Source organism: Diospyros lotus, chromosome 4, assembly GCF_014633365.1.
Source record: "Diospyros lotus cultivar Yz01 chromosome 4, ASM1463336v1, whole genome shotgun sequence".
Classification (NCBI taxonomy): domain Eukaryota; kingdom Viridiplantae; phylum Streptophyta; class Magnoliopsida; order Ericales; family Ebenaceae; genus Diospyros; species Diospyros lotus.
The window spans coordinates 40,655,417-40,673,510 of record NC_068341.1 but is presented as its reverse complement, the minus strand read 5'-3'; the positions used below and the strand labels follow the sequence as shown (position 1 = coordinate 40,673,510).

The window sequence follows — 18,094 nt, the reverse complement described above, 5'->3', positions numbered from 1 at the left end:
TAAAACACCAGAGCTATGGTTTCTCATGTTATTAATGTGGAAAATGGCTCTAAGGGACTGCAAACCGGAAACTCTGATTGTAGCTCTCAAATTTTGTTATGTTTTCCAAGGAAAGCCAGAGAAACCTTTGTCTTGCAGAGCCATGAAAGAATGAATAGTGAAGGTCCTCTTGTGTTGGGCTCCATACCCGTCCATCCATCCATCTCTTACCCCAATTATTAGGAAACCTTGGAGCAACTTAAAGAAAGACAACAACGAATCAATTTTCAATCCTGAATATTTTGTCTAAAACTCAGTGACCACACCACTTCATTAGGGGAAGATGAGGAACACTCAGCCATAACTGTTCCTTATTAAAAGCAACTGAAAAGAGGTCAAGAAATTATGCATGTAATGCCTGCGATCCTGGCAATGCATTTTATTTCTAGTCACTTCGTTCTTAAAATAACCTCATTATACTTTTTTTGTAAGTACTTCTACCTTAAACTTTAAACCATTCATTTCAGGAAAAAGCATTAGCTCCCATTGCAATAGATTTGATTTTTGTGGTACTCTTCTATATGTTCCTTTGTGATAGAAAGGTCATGGTTCAAATTGTGGAAATAGCCTCTTTGTGAAGGCTGTATACAAATATGACCCTCTATTGACCCTCACATAGTGGGGAGCCTTGTGCTAAGGGGACACCCTTGTTATAGTTGTAGCACAACCTTTGGAGTTGCCATCTGAGGCAAACATAATAATTTGGGTTATTAATGATTTTTGGTTGGTCATTTGTAAGTGAATGCTCTTAACTATGATGTAGTAGAGAATTATAAATGGTAGTCTGTGTCAAAGAGCAACAACTATAGACTGAGATTCCATTGAGAAACTATAATGCTGGTCTGGGATTTTTTTTTTTCAAGTCATGGCATGAAGACACAAGCATTTATCTTCTAGTTATGTTCCTTTCAGCACTCTGTGATCTCTTCTATTCTTTTTTATTGTTTTAGTGCCCACATCAGTGTGAAATTAAAGATATTTCTCTTCCACAAAGCAGTTTTTTTGGGGCAATTTTGTAATCTTTTGATTGGTTATATTTTACAGGTGGATGACTCTACCTTTAATGATGACACAGGGGAACTTGACCTTCCTGATGGCCTTGTGCACTTCAGGATGAACTTGGTGGAACTTTTGGTGGATATATGTCAGCTTCTAAAATCTGCTACATTTATACAAAAGGTGATTGTCTCTGAAAGTCTTTATCCCTAGATCAGTAAGTGCTTTTTGTGCTGGAAAATGGTACTTGGTTAGCTCAAAGTTTATGTGCCTTTTGATAATGTTTTTTTCTCTTTTTTTATTGTTTGTTTTTTTGAGTTTCTAAAAAAAATATCTGATAGTTATTTGCATTTTTAGAAAAGTGAACAAAAAAGGGTAAAAAAAAATGAACATAAGCAAATGTGTTTCTTCTTATTTTCAAAACATTGCCACTTTTCAAAATATTTCTTGCCATACCATGTTTGCCATTGCCCTTTGGGTTTCTGGGGTACAAACATTTATTACTGTTTTGTTGCCCCTTTAGTTTCTTCCTAGTTACTGAGAGTAAGAATAGTATTCTAATTACAAAATTTGAAGGATCATTAGATCATATATTTATCTTTTGAACTTTGATTGGGTTCAAAATTTGGAATTTAGTTACTTATGTAAGTTGATTATAACAATATGTCAAGCCTTAATCCCACTAGGCAGGGTTAGGGATTCTAACTTGCCAATCATCTCTATCAATGGCCATATCATTTGTAAAGCCATTGTAATGCATAGTATGCTTAAAAGTTGGCAGTTGGCACCAAGTTTTTCTTGATCTCCCTCTTACTGCTTTTATTAAAAAATTCTCTAATTCTAGTAGTCTTTTTCTCACATGACTAAACTATCTTATTAGTCCTTTGCAACATCCACATCTTTGATATACTCATATTTTGTACACTTTGGCCTTTTTTGGTCCCAACATTTTTTGACAAACGACATAGGTTGTCTTAATAACATTTTTCTTTAGCTTTAATGGGATTTTACTATTGCATAAAATGCCAAACACACATCCATTTTAACCATAATTCTTTAATTATGTAAGCAACAATCTCAATAATGTTTCCATCTGAAAAGACAATTGATCCAAGATATCAAAACTATATTTTGTTTGTTGAATAACTTGATTTTCAAGTATCACCCTAACATTATCCACAGTTATATTTTTTCTAAACTTATATTTCATGTATTTGGTTCTTGGTCTGTTCAACTTGAACCTTTGGAATCTAAGGTGTTCCTCCATAGCTTAGCATTCACACCTTTTGTCTCAATTACCATGACAATGTCATCTGGAAATAGCATTTACCAGGGCACTTCCTTTTTGGATGTGCTTAGTGAGTTCATCCATCACTAGAGGGAAGCAATAAGGGCTCAGTGTAGATTTAAGATGTAATTCAGTTGTAATGGGAAAAGTTTCAGTATCTCCCCCAAGTTCTAACACATGTTTCAGCTCCATGATGGATGCTTTTAATAATCTTTATATAACGAACTCAAACTTTCCTTTCTAAAACCCTTTATATGACTTCTCTAGGAATTTATCAAATTTTCTCTAGACCTAGAAACACTATATGTAGATCATTTTCTTCTAATCCTTCTTCTAATCTCTAGAGATTTCCCAAACACATTTTTTTCCAGCCATAAAATCAAATTGATACCCAAACACATTGTTCTCTCTTCTTAACCTTTGCTCAGTCACCCTCCGCAAAAGTTTCATACTGTGTTTCATTATCTTGATTCCTTTGTAATTTTCATAATTTTGAATATCTCCTTTATTTTTAGAAATAGGTTCTAGAGGGTTCCTTCTGCATTCATCAGGCATCCTCTTTGATTTAAGTATCACATTATATAATTTTGTAGAAAGATGCCTGAACTGCCATTTCTTAAATGCCATTCTTAAAATAAAACTAGCGCAAGGTAACTCTGGGAAAGTTAAAACTCCAATTCTGTGGCAATTTTCTATAGCGTGAAGTAGCATTGTGTGATTCTCCAACACTGAATTAACTAAATTACCTGGTGTTCATCTTACAACTTCCATTTTGCTGATAAGTTCCTATATAGAAGGAAAAATGCTGAGAACTCACCTCTTCCTAGGCCAACCTCCTCATAAAAAGTTACAACTAGTTATCTCCCTCCATAAAGGCATGAGAGTGATCTCATTTAAAGAGCTTAAGAAATAGGTTTTGGAGACCTAGATTTCTGTATGGTCATGAAGACCATTTCATGTTGGGTCAAATGGGTGTATCCTTTGTGATTTTTGAAATGCATTCTCTTTGAAGCTGCTAGTGTATGGTGCTACTTTTTGTCAGAAGATGTATTAGTTATTGGGAATTGCTTCACATGTGAGGGAGCTAAAAAATGATTATATCATGGGTTTCTATGGCTGAAGAGCTGCTCTCTCCGTGGGTTTCCTCAATATTAAGTGAATGGATGATGTTGGTTTATTTTGGTCTCTAAGTACTTAGGCTTGAGTTGAGAAAATACTAGCCTTGTCCCCTTTAGTAACTTCACCCCTTTAGTAACTTCAACAGGTTCATCCTTCATATGGCTTGGTACGATGTTTCATTTCATGATTGAATAAAAAGGAACAACACAATATAATATGGCTAGCACCCATTGGCAAAATATCAGACCTTACCTCATCCTTGTTGTAGACGTCACCCATGTTAAACTAAAACAAACATCACATAGTGAAAAATATCTCATTATCCTTCTACATGCATGTGATTTTGTAAGGTTGGGGATTTTTTCTGTGGTAAGTTTTTAACTTTTCTAATGCTTCATTCAATACAACATTCTCAATACTACCATTATCATTGATAACATCACAAACCTTTTCTCCACAAGTTACCTTGGTGCAAAATATGCCATGGCTGCTCCAATCTTCTTGTTCTACCACCTTAGGAGTAGATAAACCAGCTGTAAGATAAGACTTTCGCCTTGGACAGATAGTTAGTCATTTTCTTCCTCCTCAGTCCTCACTCCTCATCTTCAACATATTCATCATAAAGAAGTTCTTCAATGCTTTCTTCATCCTCAGTTTCAGCTTCTAGTAAATTAACTTGGTGTGAGAACAAAAATAAGAGGCACGACCCAACTCATGACAATCAAATATCGAAGGGCAGATTGTGTACGGTTGCAGCCAGCACCGTTTGATACTCCAAACTCCTTCCCCTTGTCACTGTGCCTTGAATCCCCAACAACTCTACAGGTTGTCTTTCCAAAACTGCTGCTTGTTTGGTCTTTCTTGAAGCTGTTTGGGCACTTTTCAAGCCTTGGAAAACAGCTGGAACCTTGGGACTTGACACAATAGTCCCCTGAATCATTAAGGAATGTCTAGTACCATAATGAGATACCCTCTTTTCATCTGTTAAAGTATATTGTTGAGCATCTTCAAGGATAAACAAACATACAACTGCCATATCATCTCTTATAGATTGATTCAAACCAGCCAAATATTTTAAGGTCATCTGTTCATCAGTTTCATTTAACCTTAGTGATAGATGATTGTACTCAGTTATGTACTCTTCCATGGTCACCCCCTTTTGCTTCAAGGAATGAGATCTCTCAGATAACTGTATTGCATAATCAGCAGCAAAAATTGCTCCCACATCTTAGCCCTCATGTCTTTCCAAGTCTGAATTTTTGGTTTCCCTAGGTGAGCACGCTGCTCTACAATTCTCTTCCACCATTGAGTGGCAGTGTCTTTCAATTTTATCTTTACAAAAAACTCTTGTCTTCGACCATATTCTTCTGCTCAACAGAATTCCCTAAGCTTGTTTCCCAGTCCAAATAGCCCTTGACATGCATCTTTTTGTAGAAATCAACAACTTTTACTTTGATTCCACCCACCTGACAAATTGAGTGCATGTACCAACCGCTCTTCCAATCTGCCTCAAATTTGCAGTTCCAATGTCATGCAATGAAAGGGGTTTTCATTTTCTCCATCGCCATATTTTCTCCCTCAAGACCAATAACCGGAGTGTCAAGTCTCAAAACCACCTTCATAAGGGTTCCCACAAGTTCCCGTTGCTGTAAAGCATGCACAGCTTGAGACAAATCTTCAATCATATGTTGCATCTCTGACAATTCTGTTTCCTAGACTTGTTTGTTTCTTCCATGTCTTCTAGTGCGTCCAACCCTAGCTCTAAGTGAAAACCCTAACAAAACTATAGGATCATTTCGCTCTTACAGAATCAACAAAAACAAGTGCAAAATTTGGGTTAAAAAACGTAAATTTGTAAGGGTATATGAATCTTAGGGTTTAATAAAATCTCAAATGTTGAATTAGAATAAAACACCTCCCTACAAAATGTTTTATAAGGTTTTTTTTATAGGGTTACAGCGATATTAAATCCTAGCAGTTGGTCACAAAGGAGTGGTTCTAATCTTAGGCATCCGTCTATTAAAAGTCTAATGCTAGTCACATGTCTACTCATTAAAGCTAATAATGTAAAATACTTTCAAAACCTAATAACTTGAGTACTAACCATAACTAAACAAAAAATAAATAAATAAAAACACTAAAAAATCAAAATATGCTCCAGGATCTAGATCTTAATCTATTGAAAGATGTATGATCAGTTGGTCTGGGAATTAGTTATCCATTTTGTCCTTGCCTTAAACTAGTTAAACTAATTGAAAGGAAGTTATGTTTTGCATCATGCCAATTTGTTGTTATTTCTGTCATTGTGCTTATAATTTTTATAGTCATTTTCTAACACCTTTTCCTTTCAAAACCGCATTCCAGATATTCTTTGGTGGTTGGATATCTTCAAATGTACAAATTCCTTGGAAGGATGTGGAAAGTAAAATGTTTGCTCTTAATGTGGTGAGTGCATTTAACTAGAACTTTCTTTCCTTGGGCAAATGAAATATTTGTGCTATTATTACTTGCAATGTCATCCTTAGATGTTGCTAGAAAAGCAGGGTTGGCTTTTCTAGCTGACAAGAAGATTGATGAATGCCACAGCAATAGTCGCAAAGAACAGTGATTGGAGTCCTAAGGCTTTGATACCATGTCAAGAATGACGTGAAAAGTGTATTCAATCTTATTTCCCTTTGAAGGGATAGCTGAATTTATATACAAGGCTGCCTATCAAACTAGGAAGTTCCTAAAAAACATAATAGGAAAGTTTCCAAATTCAGATTTGGAAACCAATACAATTTAGGATACAACCAAATATAGAAAGAAATTATAGCAACCTATCTTCTAGAAGATACACACTACGTTTAGAAAGAAAAGCCAATCAAAATGATTTGATCTTGCCTGAGAATGAGGACAAGATCAACTTCTCATCTTTGACAAGAATCATCAGGGCCAACAGCATTATCTCCACCTAAATCTGCAAAGCCTTTATAACCTTTGTTTGAAAATGGCCTTTTCTAGGCAATGAATTTGGATGGGTAGATCTCCAAGAATCTAACTCTCCTCTTTGGACCAAAAATAACGAAAATATCAATGAACCTAGAAGCAATTTCCTCCTCCTTAACAATCTCCAGTCCCTGAAGTCCAATATGTTTACGTACAACCATTGCCATTTATGAATTTTTTTTTGGTATTTATGTCTATCTCCTTAAAATAGATTGGCCTAGATTGTTGTTTCACACACACCTTTCATATCTAAGAATTTTCTCCCACTCTTTTTTAGTCATTCTTGAAAGCCTTCCATCTGAAGGTAAAGATACCCTCCCATTAATAATCTAAATTCTTAATTTCATTAATTTGAAAGAATTCTCAAATAATATTTTCCAAAACATCCCTCATAACTAGAATAGAAATTCCTCGTAAGATCTATGACACCATTCTCCTTGGGTCCATATTCTCAAGTCTGACTAGCATAGGCCTTGAACTGGTGCGCATCTTAGTCACATAGAATAGGGAAGTTATTTTACACGACCCTAGGGAGACCAGATTGAGAAATATCCTTCCAATCCCAAGAGATTAAGAATTAATCAATATATGATGTATCCTCCCTTGATTTTATCCATTTATAATTGACACCCACCAAACGGAGATCCATGAGATTCCTGTTTTCTTTAAAGTCCTTGTCACGACCCCAAGGATTCCTAAGGAGATTAGTAAATGTAGTAGTAGTTAGCTTACATGCATTACTATATTGTACAACTATTTTGAGGGTTTACTAGGGCAGTAATTGTAATTTTCTTTCCTTTTTTGTTATAGATGTTTGTCCTTAGCCATAGGTAGTTATGCTTATAGTTGTACTGCATATGAGTGCATGTGGAAAGTTGTTAGGCTATATATAAGCCACAACTAGAGGATGGAAATGTCACGACCCTAGGGGTGAATCAGTAAATGGTCGTTAATAACTACTTGTATGTGTCATTAGTTGCTAACTAGATGGGGGTTAAGTGGTTAGGGAATTAGCTTAGTATTTTGGCTGTTATGTTAGTTAGCTATTATATTGTTAGAATGTTGTTATGGTTGCTGGAGGCTCTATAAGAGACCTACAACAGTACGAGGAAGTATCATTGAAGAATAATGCAAAAGTCTTTCTTTCATTTCTCTCTCTCTTTCTCCCTCCCTCATTCTGTCTATCTTCCTACATTCATTTTTTTCTCAGAATTCAATCGGAATTCCCTCAATTGTCCAACTCATAATCTGAGGGCTTAACAGGGAAGGCATGTTTTGGAATGATAATTGAATTCTCTCATTTCCTTTTCATGAATTCTCTCTCAATTTCCCTTTGAACTCTCTCCCTGATCCCTCTAATTTCTCTCTAATCTCCCCCTCCTTGTTGTTCTGTCCGTAATCCTTCCCCATTTCTTGTTGCATTTCCCTCTCCTTTTGTCTAATTCCCCCTCGATTTCTTCCAATTCCCTATCAAAACCCTAGGTACATGACAATCATATATATCCCTCGTGGCCTACTAAATCCTCTACATCTTATCCTTTTAGGGGCGGTACCTAATCATATTGAAATCACCCCTCCTCCCCACCCACACACACATAAAACAACAAAAATTGTTATGTTATTGTTGAAGAAGATCCCATGAGCTCCTATGTGCCTATGAAGTCAGAGAAGTCCCTTATAGCCTACTAAAGCATTTGCATCTCGATCTTTCATGGGGGTAACTAATCATGTTGAAATCACGCCCTAAACAACAAAATCCATTCTTGCAAGCAGAATTTTTCTATCACTAACTTATTTGATCTCCAATAAGATATGTATGTATTTTTGAAAAATACACTATTGATGGTTGATGGTTGATGCTACCCTCTATCAACTTCTAGCATGATGGTTGTTGCTGCCCTTAATTGAATTTGTGATCTTCTTTAGTGAGCAAGGCAGACACAATAGCCACTATACCCATCATTTCACTTATCTTATTTCATCTTCAAAAGGATATATATGTACAGATAGTGTTTGTTAACCAAGATATAGACCAGAAAAGATAAGATATGGAAAGCATTCTAGATTTTTGTCATTTCCAATGTGTTTGTTAAACTTATCTGGCGACCCTCGGAAAAAAAGTCACATGACTTCTTATCTTGTATTTTTCAGATATGCTTATCTCTTCCCCCACTCCAGATAAGCATATCTTGGACCTTACAAATAAGAAAAAGTGACGCATATGTCCTCCAGTGCATTCCAAAAAATTTAACAAACAGTTTAATAAAAATTTTAGAATACTTCTCAGGTTTATCTTGACCATTCCATATTTTGGTCCAAAAAGCATTCCGACTTTATGTTGATACAACTTTATCTTACTTATTTTAACAAGTGCTACCATAACATACACTATTGATGGTTGATGTTGCTCTCCGTCGAATTGTGGCCTTTGGTGTGTAAGGCTGACACAATAACCACCACTATGCTTCATCTTCGTCTGAAATTATAAATAAGTGAAGTCTTTTATTTTATTTTCTTTTCTTCTGCAAATATCACTGTATTTCCTAAGTTGGTTGATAAGAAGCACAAAGAGAAGAAAATGGGTGAATGTGAAATCTCACATGAAACATATCTTTGCCAAGAAGCACATTATGGTGTTATGACGTGACAATATAGAACATGGACAACTCATAATGGAAATTTAAAAAATAAATTAAAATCTGATGCATTAAAGACCCATTGATGAGTATGTGTTACATACTTATGAAGATAATATTATTTAGGCAAATATTTAAATGCCTATTTGAGAAAGATTTATCCATAGCAAGCTGAAAGGTTTTGGGCTTTATGGTTTGCCCCCCTTTGTAACTCACCCAAAAGTGCTAGCTGAAGGTGATCTTTGGGATCTTGAGACCAAGTGATATACCAAAGACCTCCCTAGTAGACTACCGATGTGGGCTTGGGTATGACAGACCTCCATGGTGGTCTTTTGTTATTGTATGGTCTCAATAATCAAAGTGAAAAGCTTGAAAGAGGAAGGAATAAAAGATATAAATTCTGAATTAATTCTTTTAAACTAGTGAAGGGAGTCTAATTTAGTTTAAATGTTAAAATGAATATTCTTAACTATGTGCATTCATATCCTAAACTGACTGTTGCTTGAAAAGTTAAAAATGAATGAAGCATGCATAGTTGAGTGTTGGACACATGTTCAGAAGTGTCTTCTTAGTATTGGTATCTAATGCCATGTCTGATACAATGCGACACATTTTTAGAAGTGATTATTCATCTTGTTGCACTCTTTTTTTTTTTTTTGGAAAAATAAAAATATCTACTCCCTGTTTCAGCCCTTAGGCTTGAAACTTTATATTACAACCACCCATGACAAACCTCTAAATAATTTAGGTTGCTAAAAAATGTCTGTCACATACCATTTACATTCTGCTTGAATTGCTTATACTACATGCACATTTAACTCTTGAACTTCATTAAGATGATATGTTTGTCATTACAGCTAAGGAGTCATGTATGCTGTTATCAGCTTGATCCTTTTTTAGAACAATAATTTGTATGCTTATTTGACAGGTTGCTGAAGTAGTACTGCAAGAAGGCCAAACCTTTGATTTTTCTGTGATAATGCACTTGGTGACAATTCTGTCTAGTATGGCTTCTGAAGAAATCAAAGGCTTCATGTGCATTGTAGGTCATACATGCCCCTTTTAGATTCCTCATATTTCTTCTAGTGTGTAGTTTTCATTTATACGAACAATATTTTGACTTCACAATAAAATGTAGAGTTAAATCCTGAAGGATCTGTTAAAAGATCTCAATTATTCTGACATCTGTTTTTTCTACTTGTACCATGATTTCATTCTAGGTATATAGATCAGTTGCAGATGTTGCTGGTTCCTTTTCCAAGTGGCTTTCTGCTTTTCAGGCTAATACCAGTTCCTTATTGTAAGGCAACCTTCTGTCTCTAATGTGATATAATGTACGCCTGCATAAAATACATGCCTCTTGAGCATATCCCTATACCTTATATTGTCAAGTGCCCCTATCATAACTTTTAGTCCAGTACTGTTAAGAATGCCTACAATTTTTGTGCTATTTTATCTCATTAATTTTTCTATAGTCCAACTTCTTAAGGCCTGCTTGAATTTTTGTTGTTGTCATTTCAGGTTTTCCATTTCATTCCTTTTGTGTTAGAAAACAATGGAAAATGAAAATGTTTGATTTTGGTGTCAATTGTCAATAAAATGGATGAAAAAGAAAAACTGAATGCGGAAAGGATTTGGCTTCCTTTTTTTCGATTTCTTTCCATTTTGTTTTTATTTTCTTTGGAATGGAAAATGGAAATCAAACACCATTTTTATTTCTGGTTCCCAAAATTCTGGAAAAGAAATGGCAATTTTTGAAATGAAAAGATCATCGAACTCCTCTAAATTTTCCCCAATCTGGCCTTTTGATGTCACTCAACTAATTTGCTACTTTCAGATTATTTCTAGGAGCTGGGATTTCAAAACCTTTGTCTTCCAATGCTTGTGCTACTGCTTTGCGTAAATTTTGTGAAGATGCTTCTGCAGCGATGTATGAACCCTCGAATTTGGAAATTTTAATATGGATAGGGGAGGTGAGTAATATTTCACAGTTAATTCCTTTCATGCTTCATGTAATTTATTTATATCTCTTATTTAGAAAAATGAGTTGGATTTTTATCTATGTTGACATTAGAATATTCTTTCATCCCATTTCTTGGCATGGTTGTTCATGCACCCATTTGTTGGAGAACAGTTTTAAATTAAAGGGCTTAGAAAAATACCCTTTTTCATATTTTAGTTGCCATTTCTGTTGAAAATTGGAATTGTATTCAATTTTAAATTTAGGTCTATATTTCCCCGAGCTTTTTCTCCCCCTCTAACCCAAAAGGGGAGAGGAACTTAGCAAAGTTCCATGTTTCTTTGTATCATGTTCCTCACATTATATTTGAGGGCCTTATTTTGCTTTATATGTCATACATCCTATCATGTGACTTGTGTTTATACCCCAATGGCTTTTGGACTTGTCTTTGTGGTTGGACCATTGGTGGCATTGAAATTTTAATTCTTGTAATTTTATTTCATTTTCTGTGGTGATCTTTGTTCTCTTACAAGTAAATATCTTTTTAGGGTTTGGAAAAGAGGCACCTAGCTGTGGAAGATGAGGAGGAAGTTGTGAGCGCAATTACTCTAATTGTTGGTGTTGTTCCTAACAAGGAGATAAGAAACAGCTTGTTGGCTAGAATGCTTTCTCCAAGTTATGAAGCTATAGGGAAACTTGTAAGCTTTGCTGCTACTCTTCTAGTCTCTTGATTCATTAAATATGATGATACATATACTTTGTTTCAGCCATTTGGTCCATGGATATATAAGTATCTTTATGGCACTTTGTGTTCAATTCCTGTTTTCTTCTCATTTTGTTTGTCTCTGTATGTGTTCTGCCCTTACTATTGTTGGCTTTCTAAGATGACACAATAATATTATGCCCAATTATGTGAAACAGATTGGCTTGAACCTTGATGATCTGCTCTGTTGTTCAGCTTAATGGTTGCAGATCTCAATACTTACTCGTGGATGTCAGAAACAAATAACAAATCAAAGAGGAAATTGATAGTTAATTTGGAGTTCTATGTAAATCAATTTGTTTGACAACAACAAACTAGATAGTAAAGAGATTTTGGTTCTTGCCTTTCAATATTCAACTGTCTTCTGCAACATCACACCACCCATTTATTCCACTAGGTGGGGGTAGAATACATGGATTCTTGGATCTCCAAACATCTCTCTTCATAGCCATATCCTTTGTAAGGCCATTATATCTATGTCATACCCAAGAGTTTACCACCAAGTTATCTCTCTCTCTCTATCCCCCCCTCTGTTTGTCTTCTTCTTACATGTCCAAACCATCTTAATTATGACTCTCTCCTTGTATCTTCAGTAGGTCTCACTCTACCTTTATTACAAATAATGACTTCTTTTATTTTGGATTTTCTTGTATGGCCACACATCCACTGTAACATTATCATTTCAACTAGACTCATATTTGGCACATGTTGGTGCTTATCTGCCCAACATTCTGTGCCATTCACAAATATTCAACTTTGTTCCTGCTGTATTTTATTTGGAGCTTCTGTATTAGTGCTTAGATTATGTATTCAACAGTTGCTTATAAACATATACTGATGGGATTTTGTTGTTGAAAGGAAGGAGTTGCTCGTTTTATTTGTTCTAAAAAATGGAGCTTGTTATACTGAATTTGTTCTGATTCTTTTTCCTTCCCTATTGCCCCGACATGTGTTACCTGGTTGTGCCATTCACAATGTTGTGATCATATTACCTGACCTGGATCATAATGAAGTTATGAGATGAAATGGAAGTTATGAGCTTGATCTTCACCTGAAGGGTTAGAAGCCTTTCAGTTTCTGTTGGTCACCCCAAATTTCTAATCCTTTATTTTCTACCACAAGATTATGTTCAACTTGCATTTGTTATGCATATAATTAGAGCTGAAAACCATTTTGCTACCAGATTAAATGAAATTTCTTCTGGAACATTTTACCTCAAAGCATTTTCTCCTTTTTGCAAACCCTTAATTCTGCAGTTGTAAATATTTTATAAACAAGCAAGTTGGAGCACAGATCTTCTAGCTGCTTATGAATATATGCATTTCTGCAACTCTTTAAGCTTCCTTGTGCTATATTTAACCTAAGTTTCTTTTCTGAGAAAGTATGTGGTAGTTTCTGACTGCAGGCTATTCATCTAACTTTTGGTTCTTTAGATTAGCAAAAGTCCAAACTAGGAGTTACATTGTTGATTTGCATTTTAACAATGCCAAATAAAGAGTTAGTCCCATTAACAAATGATTGCAAATTATTCATTTAATTTTTTATTGCATTCCAGCTAAAGCTTTGTGCATCTTTCTTTAGATCGATGATGCTCATGAGCATTCTTTGAGACAGAATCCTGCTACTTATACGCAAATAATTAATTCTGCAGCAAGAGGGTTGTACAGGTTTGCCTTCTACTTTTGAATTGCTTGCATGTGATTTAGGATATGTTCCCCAACCTGTGTCTGCGCAAAATGCCTGGATTTCCTTGTTCAGATATGGTAGTTTCCAGTGCTGACTGCTTTTTAAGAGCACAAGAAGTTTGTATATCTTGGACATTTTCTTTCACTTCTACATTGAAGTGAAGAATTGAATTTTGTTGCCCAGGCATGCAAAAGTGTGTCTTACAAAAGTTTGTGTCAAATACATCCATCCTTGTTAAAGTGAAAATCGTTTCCTTGCAATAAGGTGTACTTACAATTGAACTTACTTTGTTTGTTGTTCACCTGCTTTCAGGATTGGAATTATATTTAGTCATCTGGCAACACCTCTGCCAACCAGTCCTACCACAGATGATCCAATCTTTGCAGTGCTGGGAGTTTTCTGGCCAATGCTTGAAAAACTCTTTATGTCAGAACACATGGAAAGTGGAAGTTTGTCCAATGCAGCTTGCAGGGCTCTTTCACAAGCAATTCATTCCTCTGGTATTGGTGCTTCTACTCGCCAATGCTAATTTCTTTTTAATATTAAGGATTTGTTCTTGGATGTGTTTGGCTTTTTGATAAAGCTTGAACTTGTTGGCAAAGCATTTTTGATGCAATTTACACTTGGTTATTTGCAGGTCAACACTTCCTAACATTATTGCCAAAAGTATTAGATTGTCTCTCATCAAAATTTGTGTCATTCCAAGGTCATGATTGCTACATTAGAACAGGTTTGCTATTTACATTGCAGTAGAGGCCATTTAATAGGAACTGATGGTAATATCTTTTTATTTTCCTGTCTATATGTTTTCTTTCGTGGACACTATGTTGTACACAGCTTCAACTAATGCCATTTTGGTTACGTTCATGATAAATTTGTTTGGAATTCTTTTTTGACAGAAGATATGGATCAAAACCCAAACAGATCAAAACCCTCACACCACCAAATGAGACTTAATGACAAAACAGAGGTCAACAGCCATCCAATCCTGAAGGGAATAGGGTGCAAGAAACTGAAACCACCCTCAGCTGCTATTAGTAGCCAAAAGACAATCACACTCGAGGTAGAACCACCCTGAATCTGAAGCTAATACCAATCACCTCCTACTGCCAAAAATGCAATGGCAGCCTGCCATGAGCATAAAAATGAGCAATAAACTCCATAACATCAGAAGAGATCTGAGGTCAAAATCTTTTAAAGAAGTTGAAATTGAATCTGTCTGGTCCTGGAGCTTTTCTGCCATCACACTCCCAAACAGCCCTTAAAACTTCATCAAGAGTAAATGGAGAGCATAGTTCTGAAAGGCGTGAGGCGCAGCGAGGTGCAAAGGGTCTTGGAGCTTGAGGCGCGAGGCGCACGAGGCGAGGCGCGCCTTTGCGAAGCGAGGCGCACCTTTTAGAAAAAAAACTCAAAATCTTGTAAAATTATAAAAAACTATCAAATTATCAATAATAACACATGCATATCATTAATGTTTCATTATCTTCAAATTCTAAACTAACAACATCAAAGTTAATTCATTCATTATGCAATTTCTAAACTAGAAACATCATCAAAGTTCAAACTTAAAGTCTCAAACTCAAACAAGTACCAATCATCGTGCAAAGTTCTAAATAAACATATAAACACTACAAGTCCACAATCAATAAAGAAGTTTTAATCATCATCATCATCATACCCTTCACCAAATTGAAAATCATCATCTTACGGTGCCATATTTTGCTCATCCTTGATTCCCTGTTATTTTTCTTCTTTTGCATGTATTCTCCAATCTCTTGTTTTATTGATGGAGGACATTTTGGAATAGCTTTAGTATTCTCCACAATCAATAAACACTACAAGTCCACAATCAAGAAAATGCTTTCATTTTGAAAAATGCTATTTTTCTAGGTCTGGAAGATTAGCGCATTTTTTCTAAGTCTGGAAGATTAGGGCATTATAAGGAGACATATAAGAAAATGTTTTCATTTTGAAAAACTATCTTCCGGTATTTTGATAGTTAATATCCATTGTTGTTAAAATGATTTTTAATGAATTTTTCAAGAAATAGTAGGTATGTATTTTGGGGGTTGTAAAATTGCTAAATCCTGAGTTTGTACTAAAATCAAAATTCTATTTTCTTATTGTTATGGATTTTGATTTTTTAGATATTTTTATTGAATCCAAATGGGGGGTACTTTCTTATTTACATTTATGTATTAAAGTAAATGGAAGGTAAAATATAAATAAAAGAAAATGTGGACATTAAAGAAAATGTAAATAAGTAGTGATGTATATATGCTAAAACTGAGAAGAGGGGATGCTGGAGAGGAGAGGAAGAAAGGATGCAGGCGCGGGTTTCATGAGGCGCGCCTCTCGCCTCAGCGCCTCACCTTGCAAGGCGAGTGCCTTGCAGAAACCGCCTCGCCTCAGCCCAGGCGAGGCGCCAAACTGGCGCCTTGCGCCTAGGCGCGCCTTTAATAACTATGATGGAGAGATTGTGAAGAAGAGGGAAGTAAGCACTTAAAACTCAGACCTGCAGCTGAAGGCCTATCCCCCAGCCCCTTGCGAAAATGATTTTGGAGCTCAGCCACGATAGCTTTATTAATTCCAGATCAGAGGACAAAGAGTGCCCATCATGAAAAGCACCAATGTAGTTCCTCTTGCTCCTAGATGAAGCAAAGAGATTAAAAAGCCTCATATTACGGTCCCTTCTTTAATCCATTTAATCCTAGAATGCTGCCTCCAATAAGATTCTTTGAGTTTTGACAAACTTACTTGCTCACCCCAGAGAAAGATCCTCCTATTTTGAACAGGAAAAGATGTAGAACCCAATTCAATTTCTGTCTAAGGAGTCCAGTTCAGCTTCCCACCTATCTGTTGCTGCCTCCAGATTATGCACATGCCATTTGTGCCATTCCTTAAGAAGAATTTTGATATGTCTTAACATTGCACCACACAAAAGGGGCTGGACATATTCCCTCCTAGATATGCCTACCAGGCCATAGTCATATTCTTAAAGTCTGATAACTGGAACCAGAAATCCAAAAACCAAAAAGGCTGAGGACCCCAGTTAACTGGAACTGAATCAAGAAATAGAGGTGTGTGATCTGAAAGACCTGAAGGAAAGCCCAAAATTTTAACCCCGGAAAAGTAGAGGGCCATTCAGAAGAGACCATAAATCTGTCTAGCTTACTCGCCCCAACAGCATTTGCCCAAGTGCATTTATGTCCCAACAACAGGATGTCAACCGAACAAATTAACAAATATGTTGAATGCCAATCTTCCCTTAGCCCAACCCATACCACTCCTATCCTCACACCTCAAAACTACATTAAACTCGCCAAAAACACAGCAAGGTAGAGACGAATAGGACATGAATTGTTGAATTTCCTGCCACGTGATTTCTTGATTCAACATCTGTAGGCAACCAGCAACCCTCTACAGCCACCCAGGAATTTTCACCTGTTATATTCTACACCTGGAAAATAAAATTGTTTAATAACATACACTGCTGACAACTGACAAATACATGGCCAGATTAGGTGCATTATTTTAGTTGAATCAAGTTAATGCTTTGATGGCCATACAATTTCATATAAATTTTCAAGTCATTGCTTTTGTATATATCTTCATGCTTCATAAGAAATGTCATTTAAGCTTTTATCAAATTAGCTCCTTTATGATTTAAACAAGGCAGGGAATAAGTCTCCCGCTATTGAGGGATCTGAAGAGGGTGTTTGGATTCACCCTAGGGTTTTATCAGTGTCAGGTGTATGTAGTCTTAATCCTGCATGCAGAGAAGTGGTTTCTGTAATTTGAAGCTATGACCCCGGTACCTATGAAGCAACCTTTTACTGCTGCTCAAATGCCACCCTAATCTTCTTTATATGACATAATTAGATTACGCTTGAAGCCTAATACAAAAAGACCACAAATATGAAGCAAATTGAATAATACAAAGCTAATAAGCTCCAATTAGCTGATATATTTATATATGTATATGATTTATAATCAGGACAGGGTTCTTCATATATGCAAATATAATTCTGTTCTCATCACATGGTTAGCTTCTCTTGACAATGAGTTATTTTCTACTTATGTTTCGGTTTCATTTTGGCTGTGTTATCCTTCTTTGCAGCTTCTATTGTCCTTGAAGAATTTGGAACTAAGGAGGAATATGGACCTCTATTCATCAGTACTTTTGAAAGATTTACATATGCAGCATCGATAATGGCTCTTAATTCTTCATATATATGTGACCAAGAACCTGATCTGGTGGAGGCTTACACTAATTTTTCTTCTGCTTTTGTTCGTTGCTGTCCCAAGGTCTTGTAGGCCTTTCATTTAGGTTTATTTTTCGAGTTCTCTCTTCCTTCCTTGCATGCACGTGCACTTTTTTAAGAAGTTGGAAATGTTTTCCATACTTCTTAGTTGTGTCACTTGACTTGTCACTTTGATATGTCTCAGGAAGCACTAGCTGCATCTGGTTCTCTTCTTGAAGTATCCTTTCAGAAGGCAGCTATATGCTGTACGGCCATGCACCGAGGAGCTGCACTGGCAGCAATGTCGTATATGTCCTGTAAGTACAACTGTAACACTAATATTTAATATTTAATGCCAAATTGTTATCTCTTTAA

The 18,094-nt window shown here is 35.9% G+C and overlaps 1 protein-coding gene across 12 annotated transcripts in view; it reads left to right on the top strand.

Annotated features, from left to right (window-relative positions):
- LOC127799117 (transportin MOS14) overlaps positions 1–18,094 on the top strand; it is a 38,405-nt gene that overhangs the window by 9,109 nt on the left and 11,202 nt on the right. For 11 of the 12 annotated variants that reach the window (XR_008022547.1, XR_008022548.1, XR_008022549.1 and 8 more), the window contains 11 exons: positions 1,084–1,218; positions 5,807–5,887; positions 9,995–10,108; positions 10,287–10,366; positions 10,904–11,039; positions 11,575–11,724; positions 13,371–13,456; positions 13,788–13,975; positions 14,113–14,205; positions 17,596–17,783; positions 17,925–18,036. Coding sequence is in view for 7 of the 12 variants with exons in the window: in XM_052332860.1 (XP_052188820.1) it covers positions 1,084–1,218; positions 5,807–5,887; positions 9,995–10,108; positions 10,287–10,366; positions 10,904–11,039; positions 11,575–11,724; positions 13,371–13,456; positions 13,788–13,975; positions 14,113–14,205; positions 17,596–17,783; positions 17,925–18,036 (1,363 nt within the window). In the remaining 5 variants the exon portion in view is untranslated. Of the gene's footprint in view, positions 1–1,083; positions 1,219–5,806; positions 5,888–9,994; positions 10,109–10,286; positions 10,367–10,903; positions 11,040–11,574; positions 11,725–13,370; positions 13,457–13,787; positions 13,976–14,112; positions 14,206–17,595; positions 17,806–17,924; positions 18,037–18,094 lie in introns of all 12 variants that reach the window. The other variant, XR_008022552.1, reaches the window with a different exon arrangement.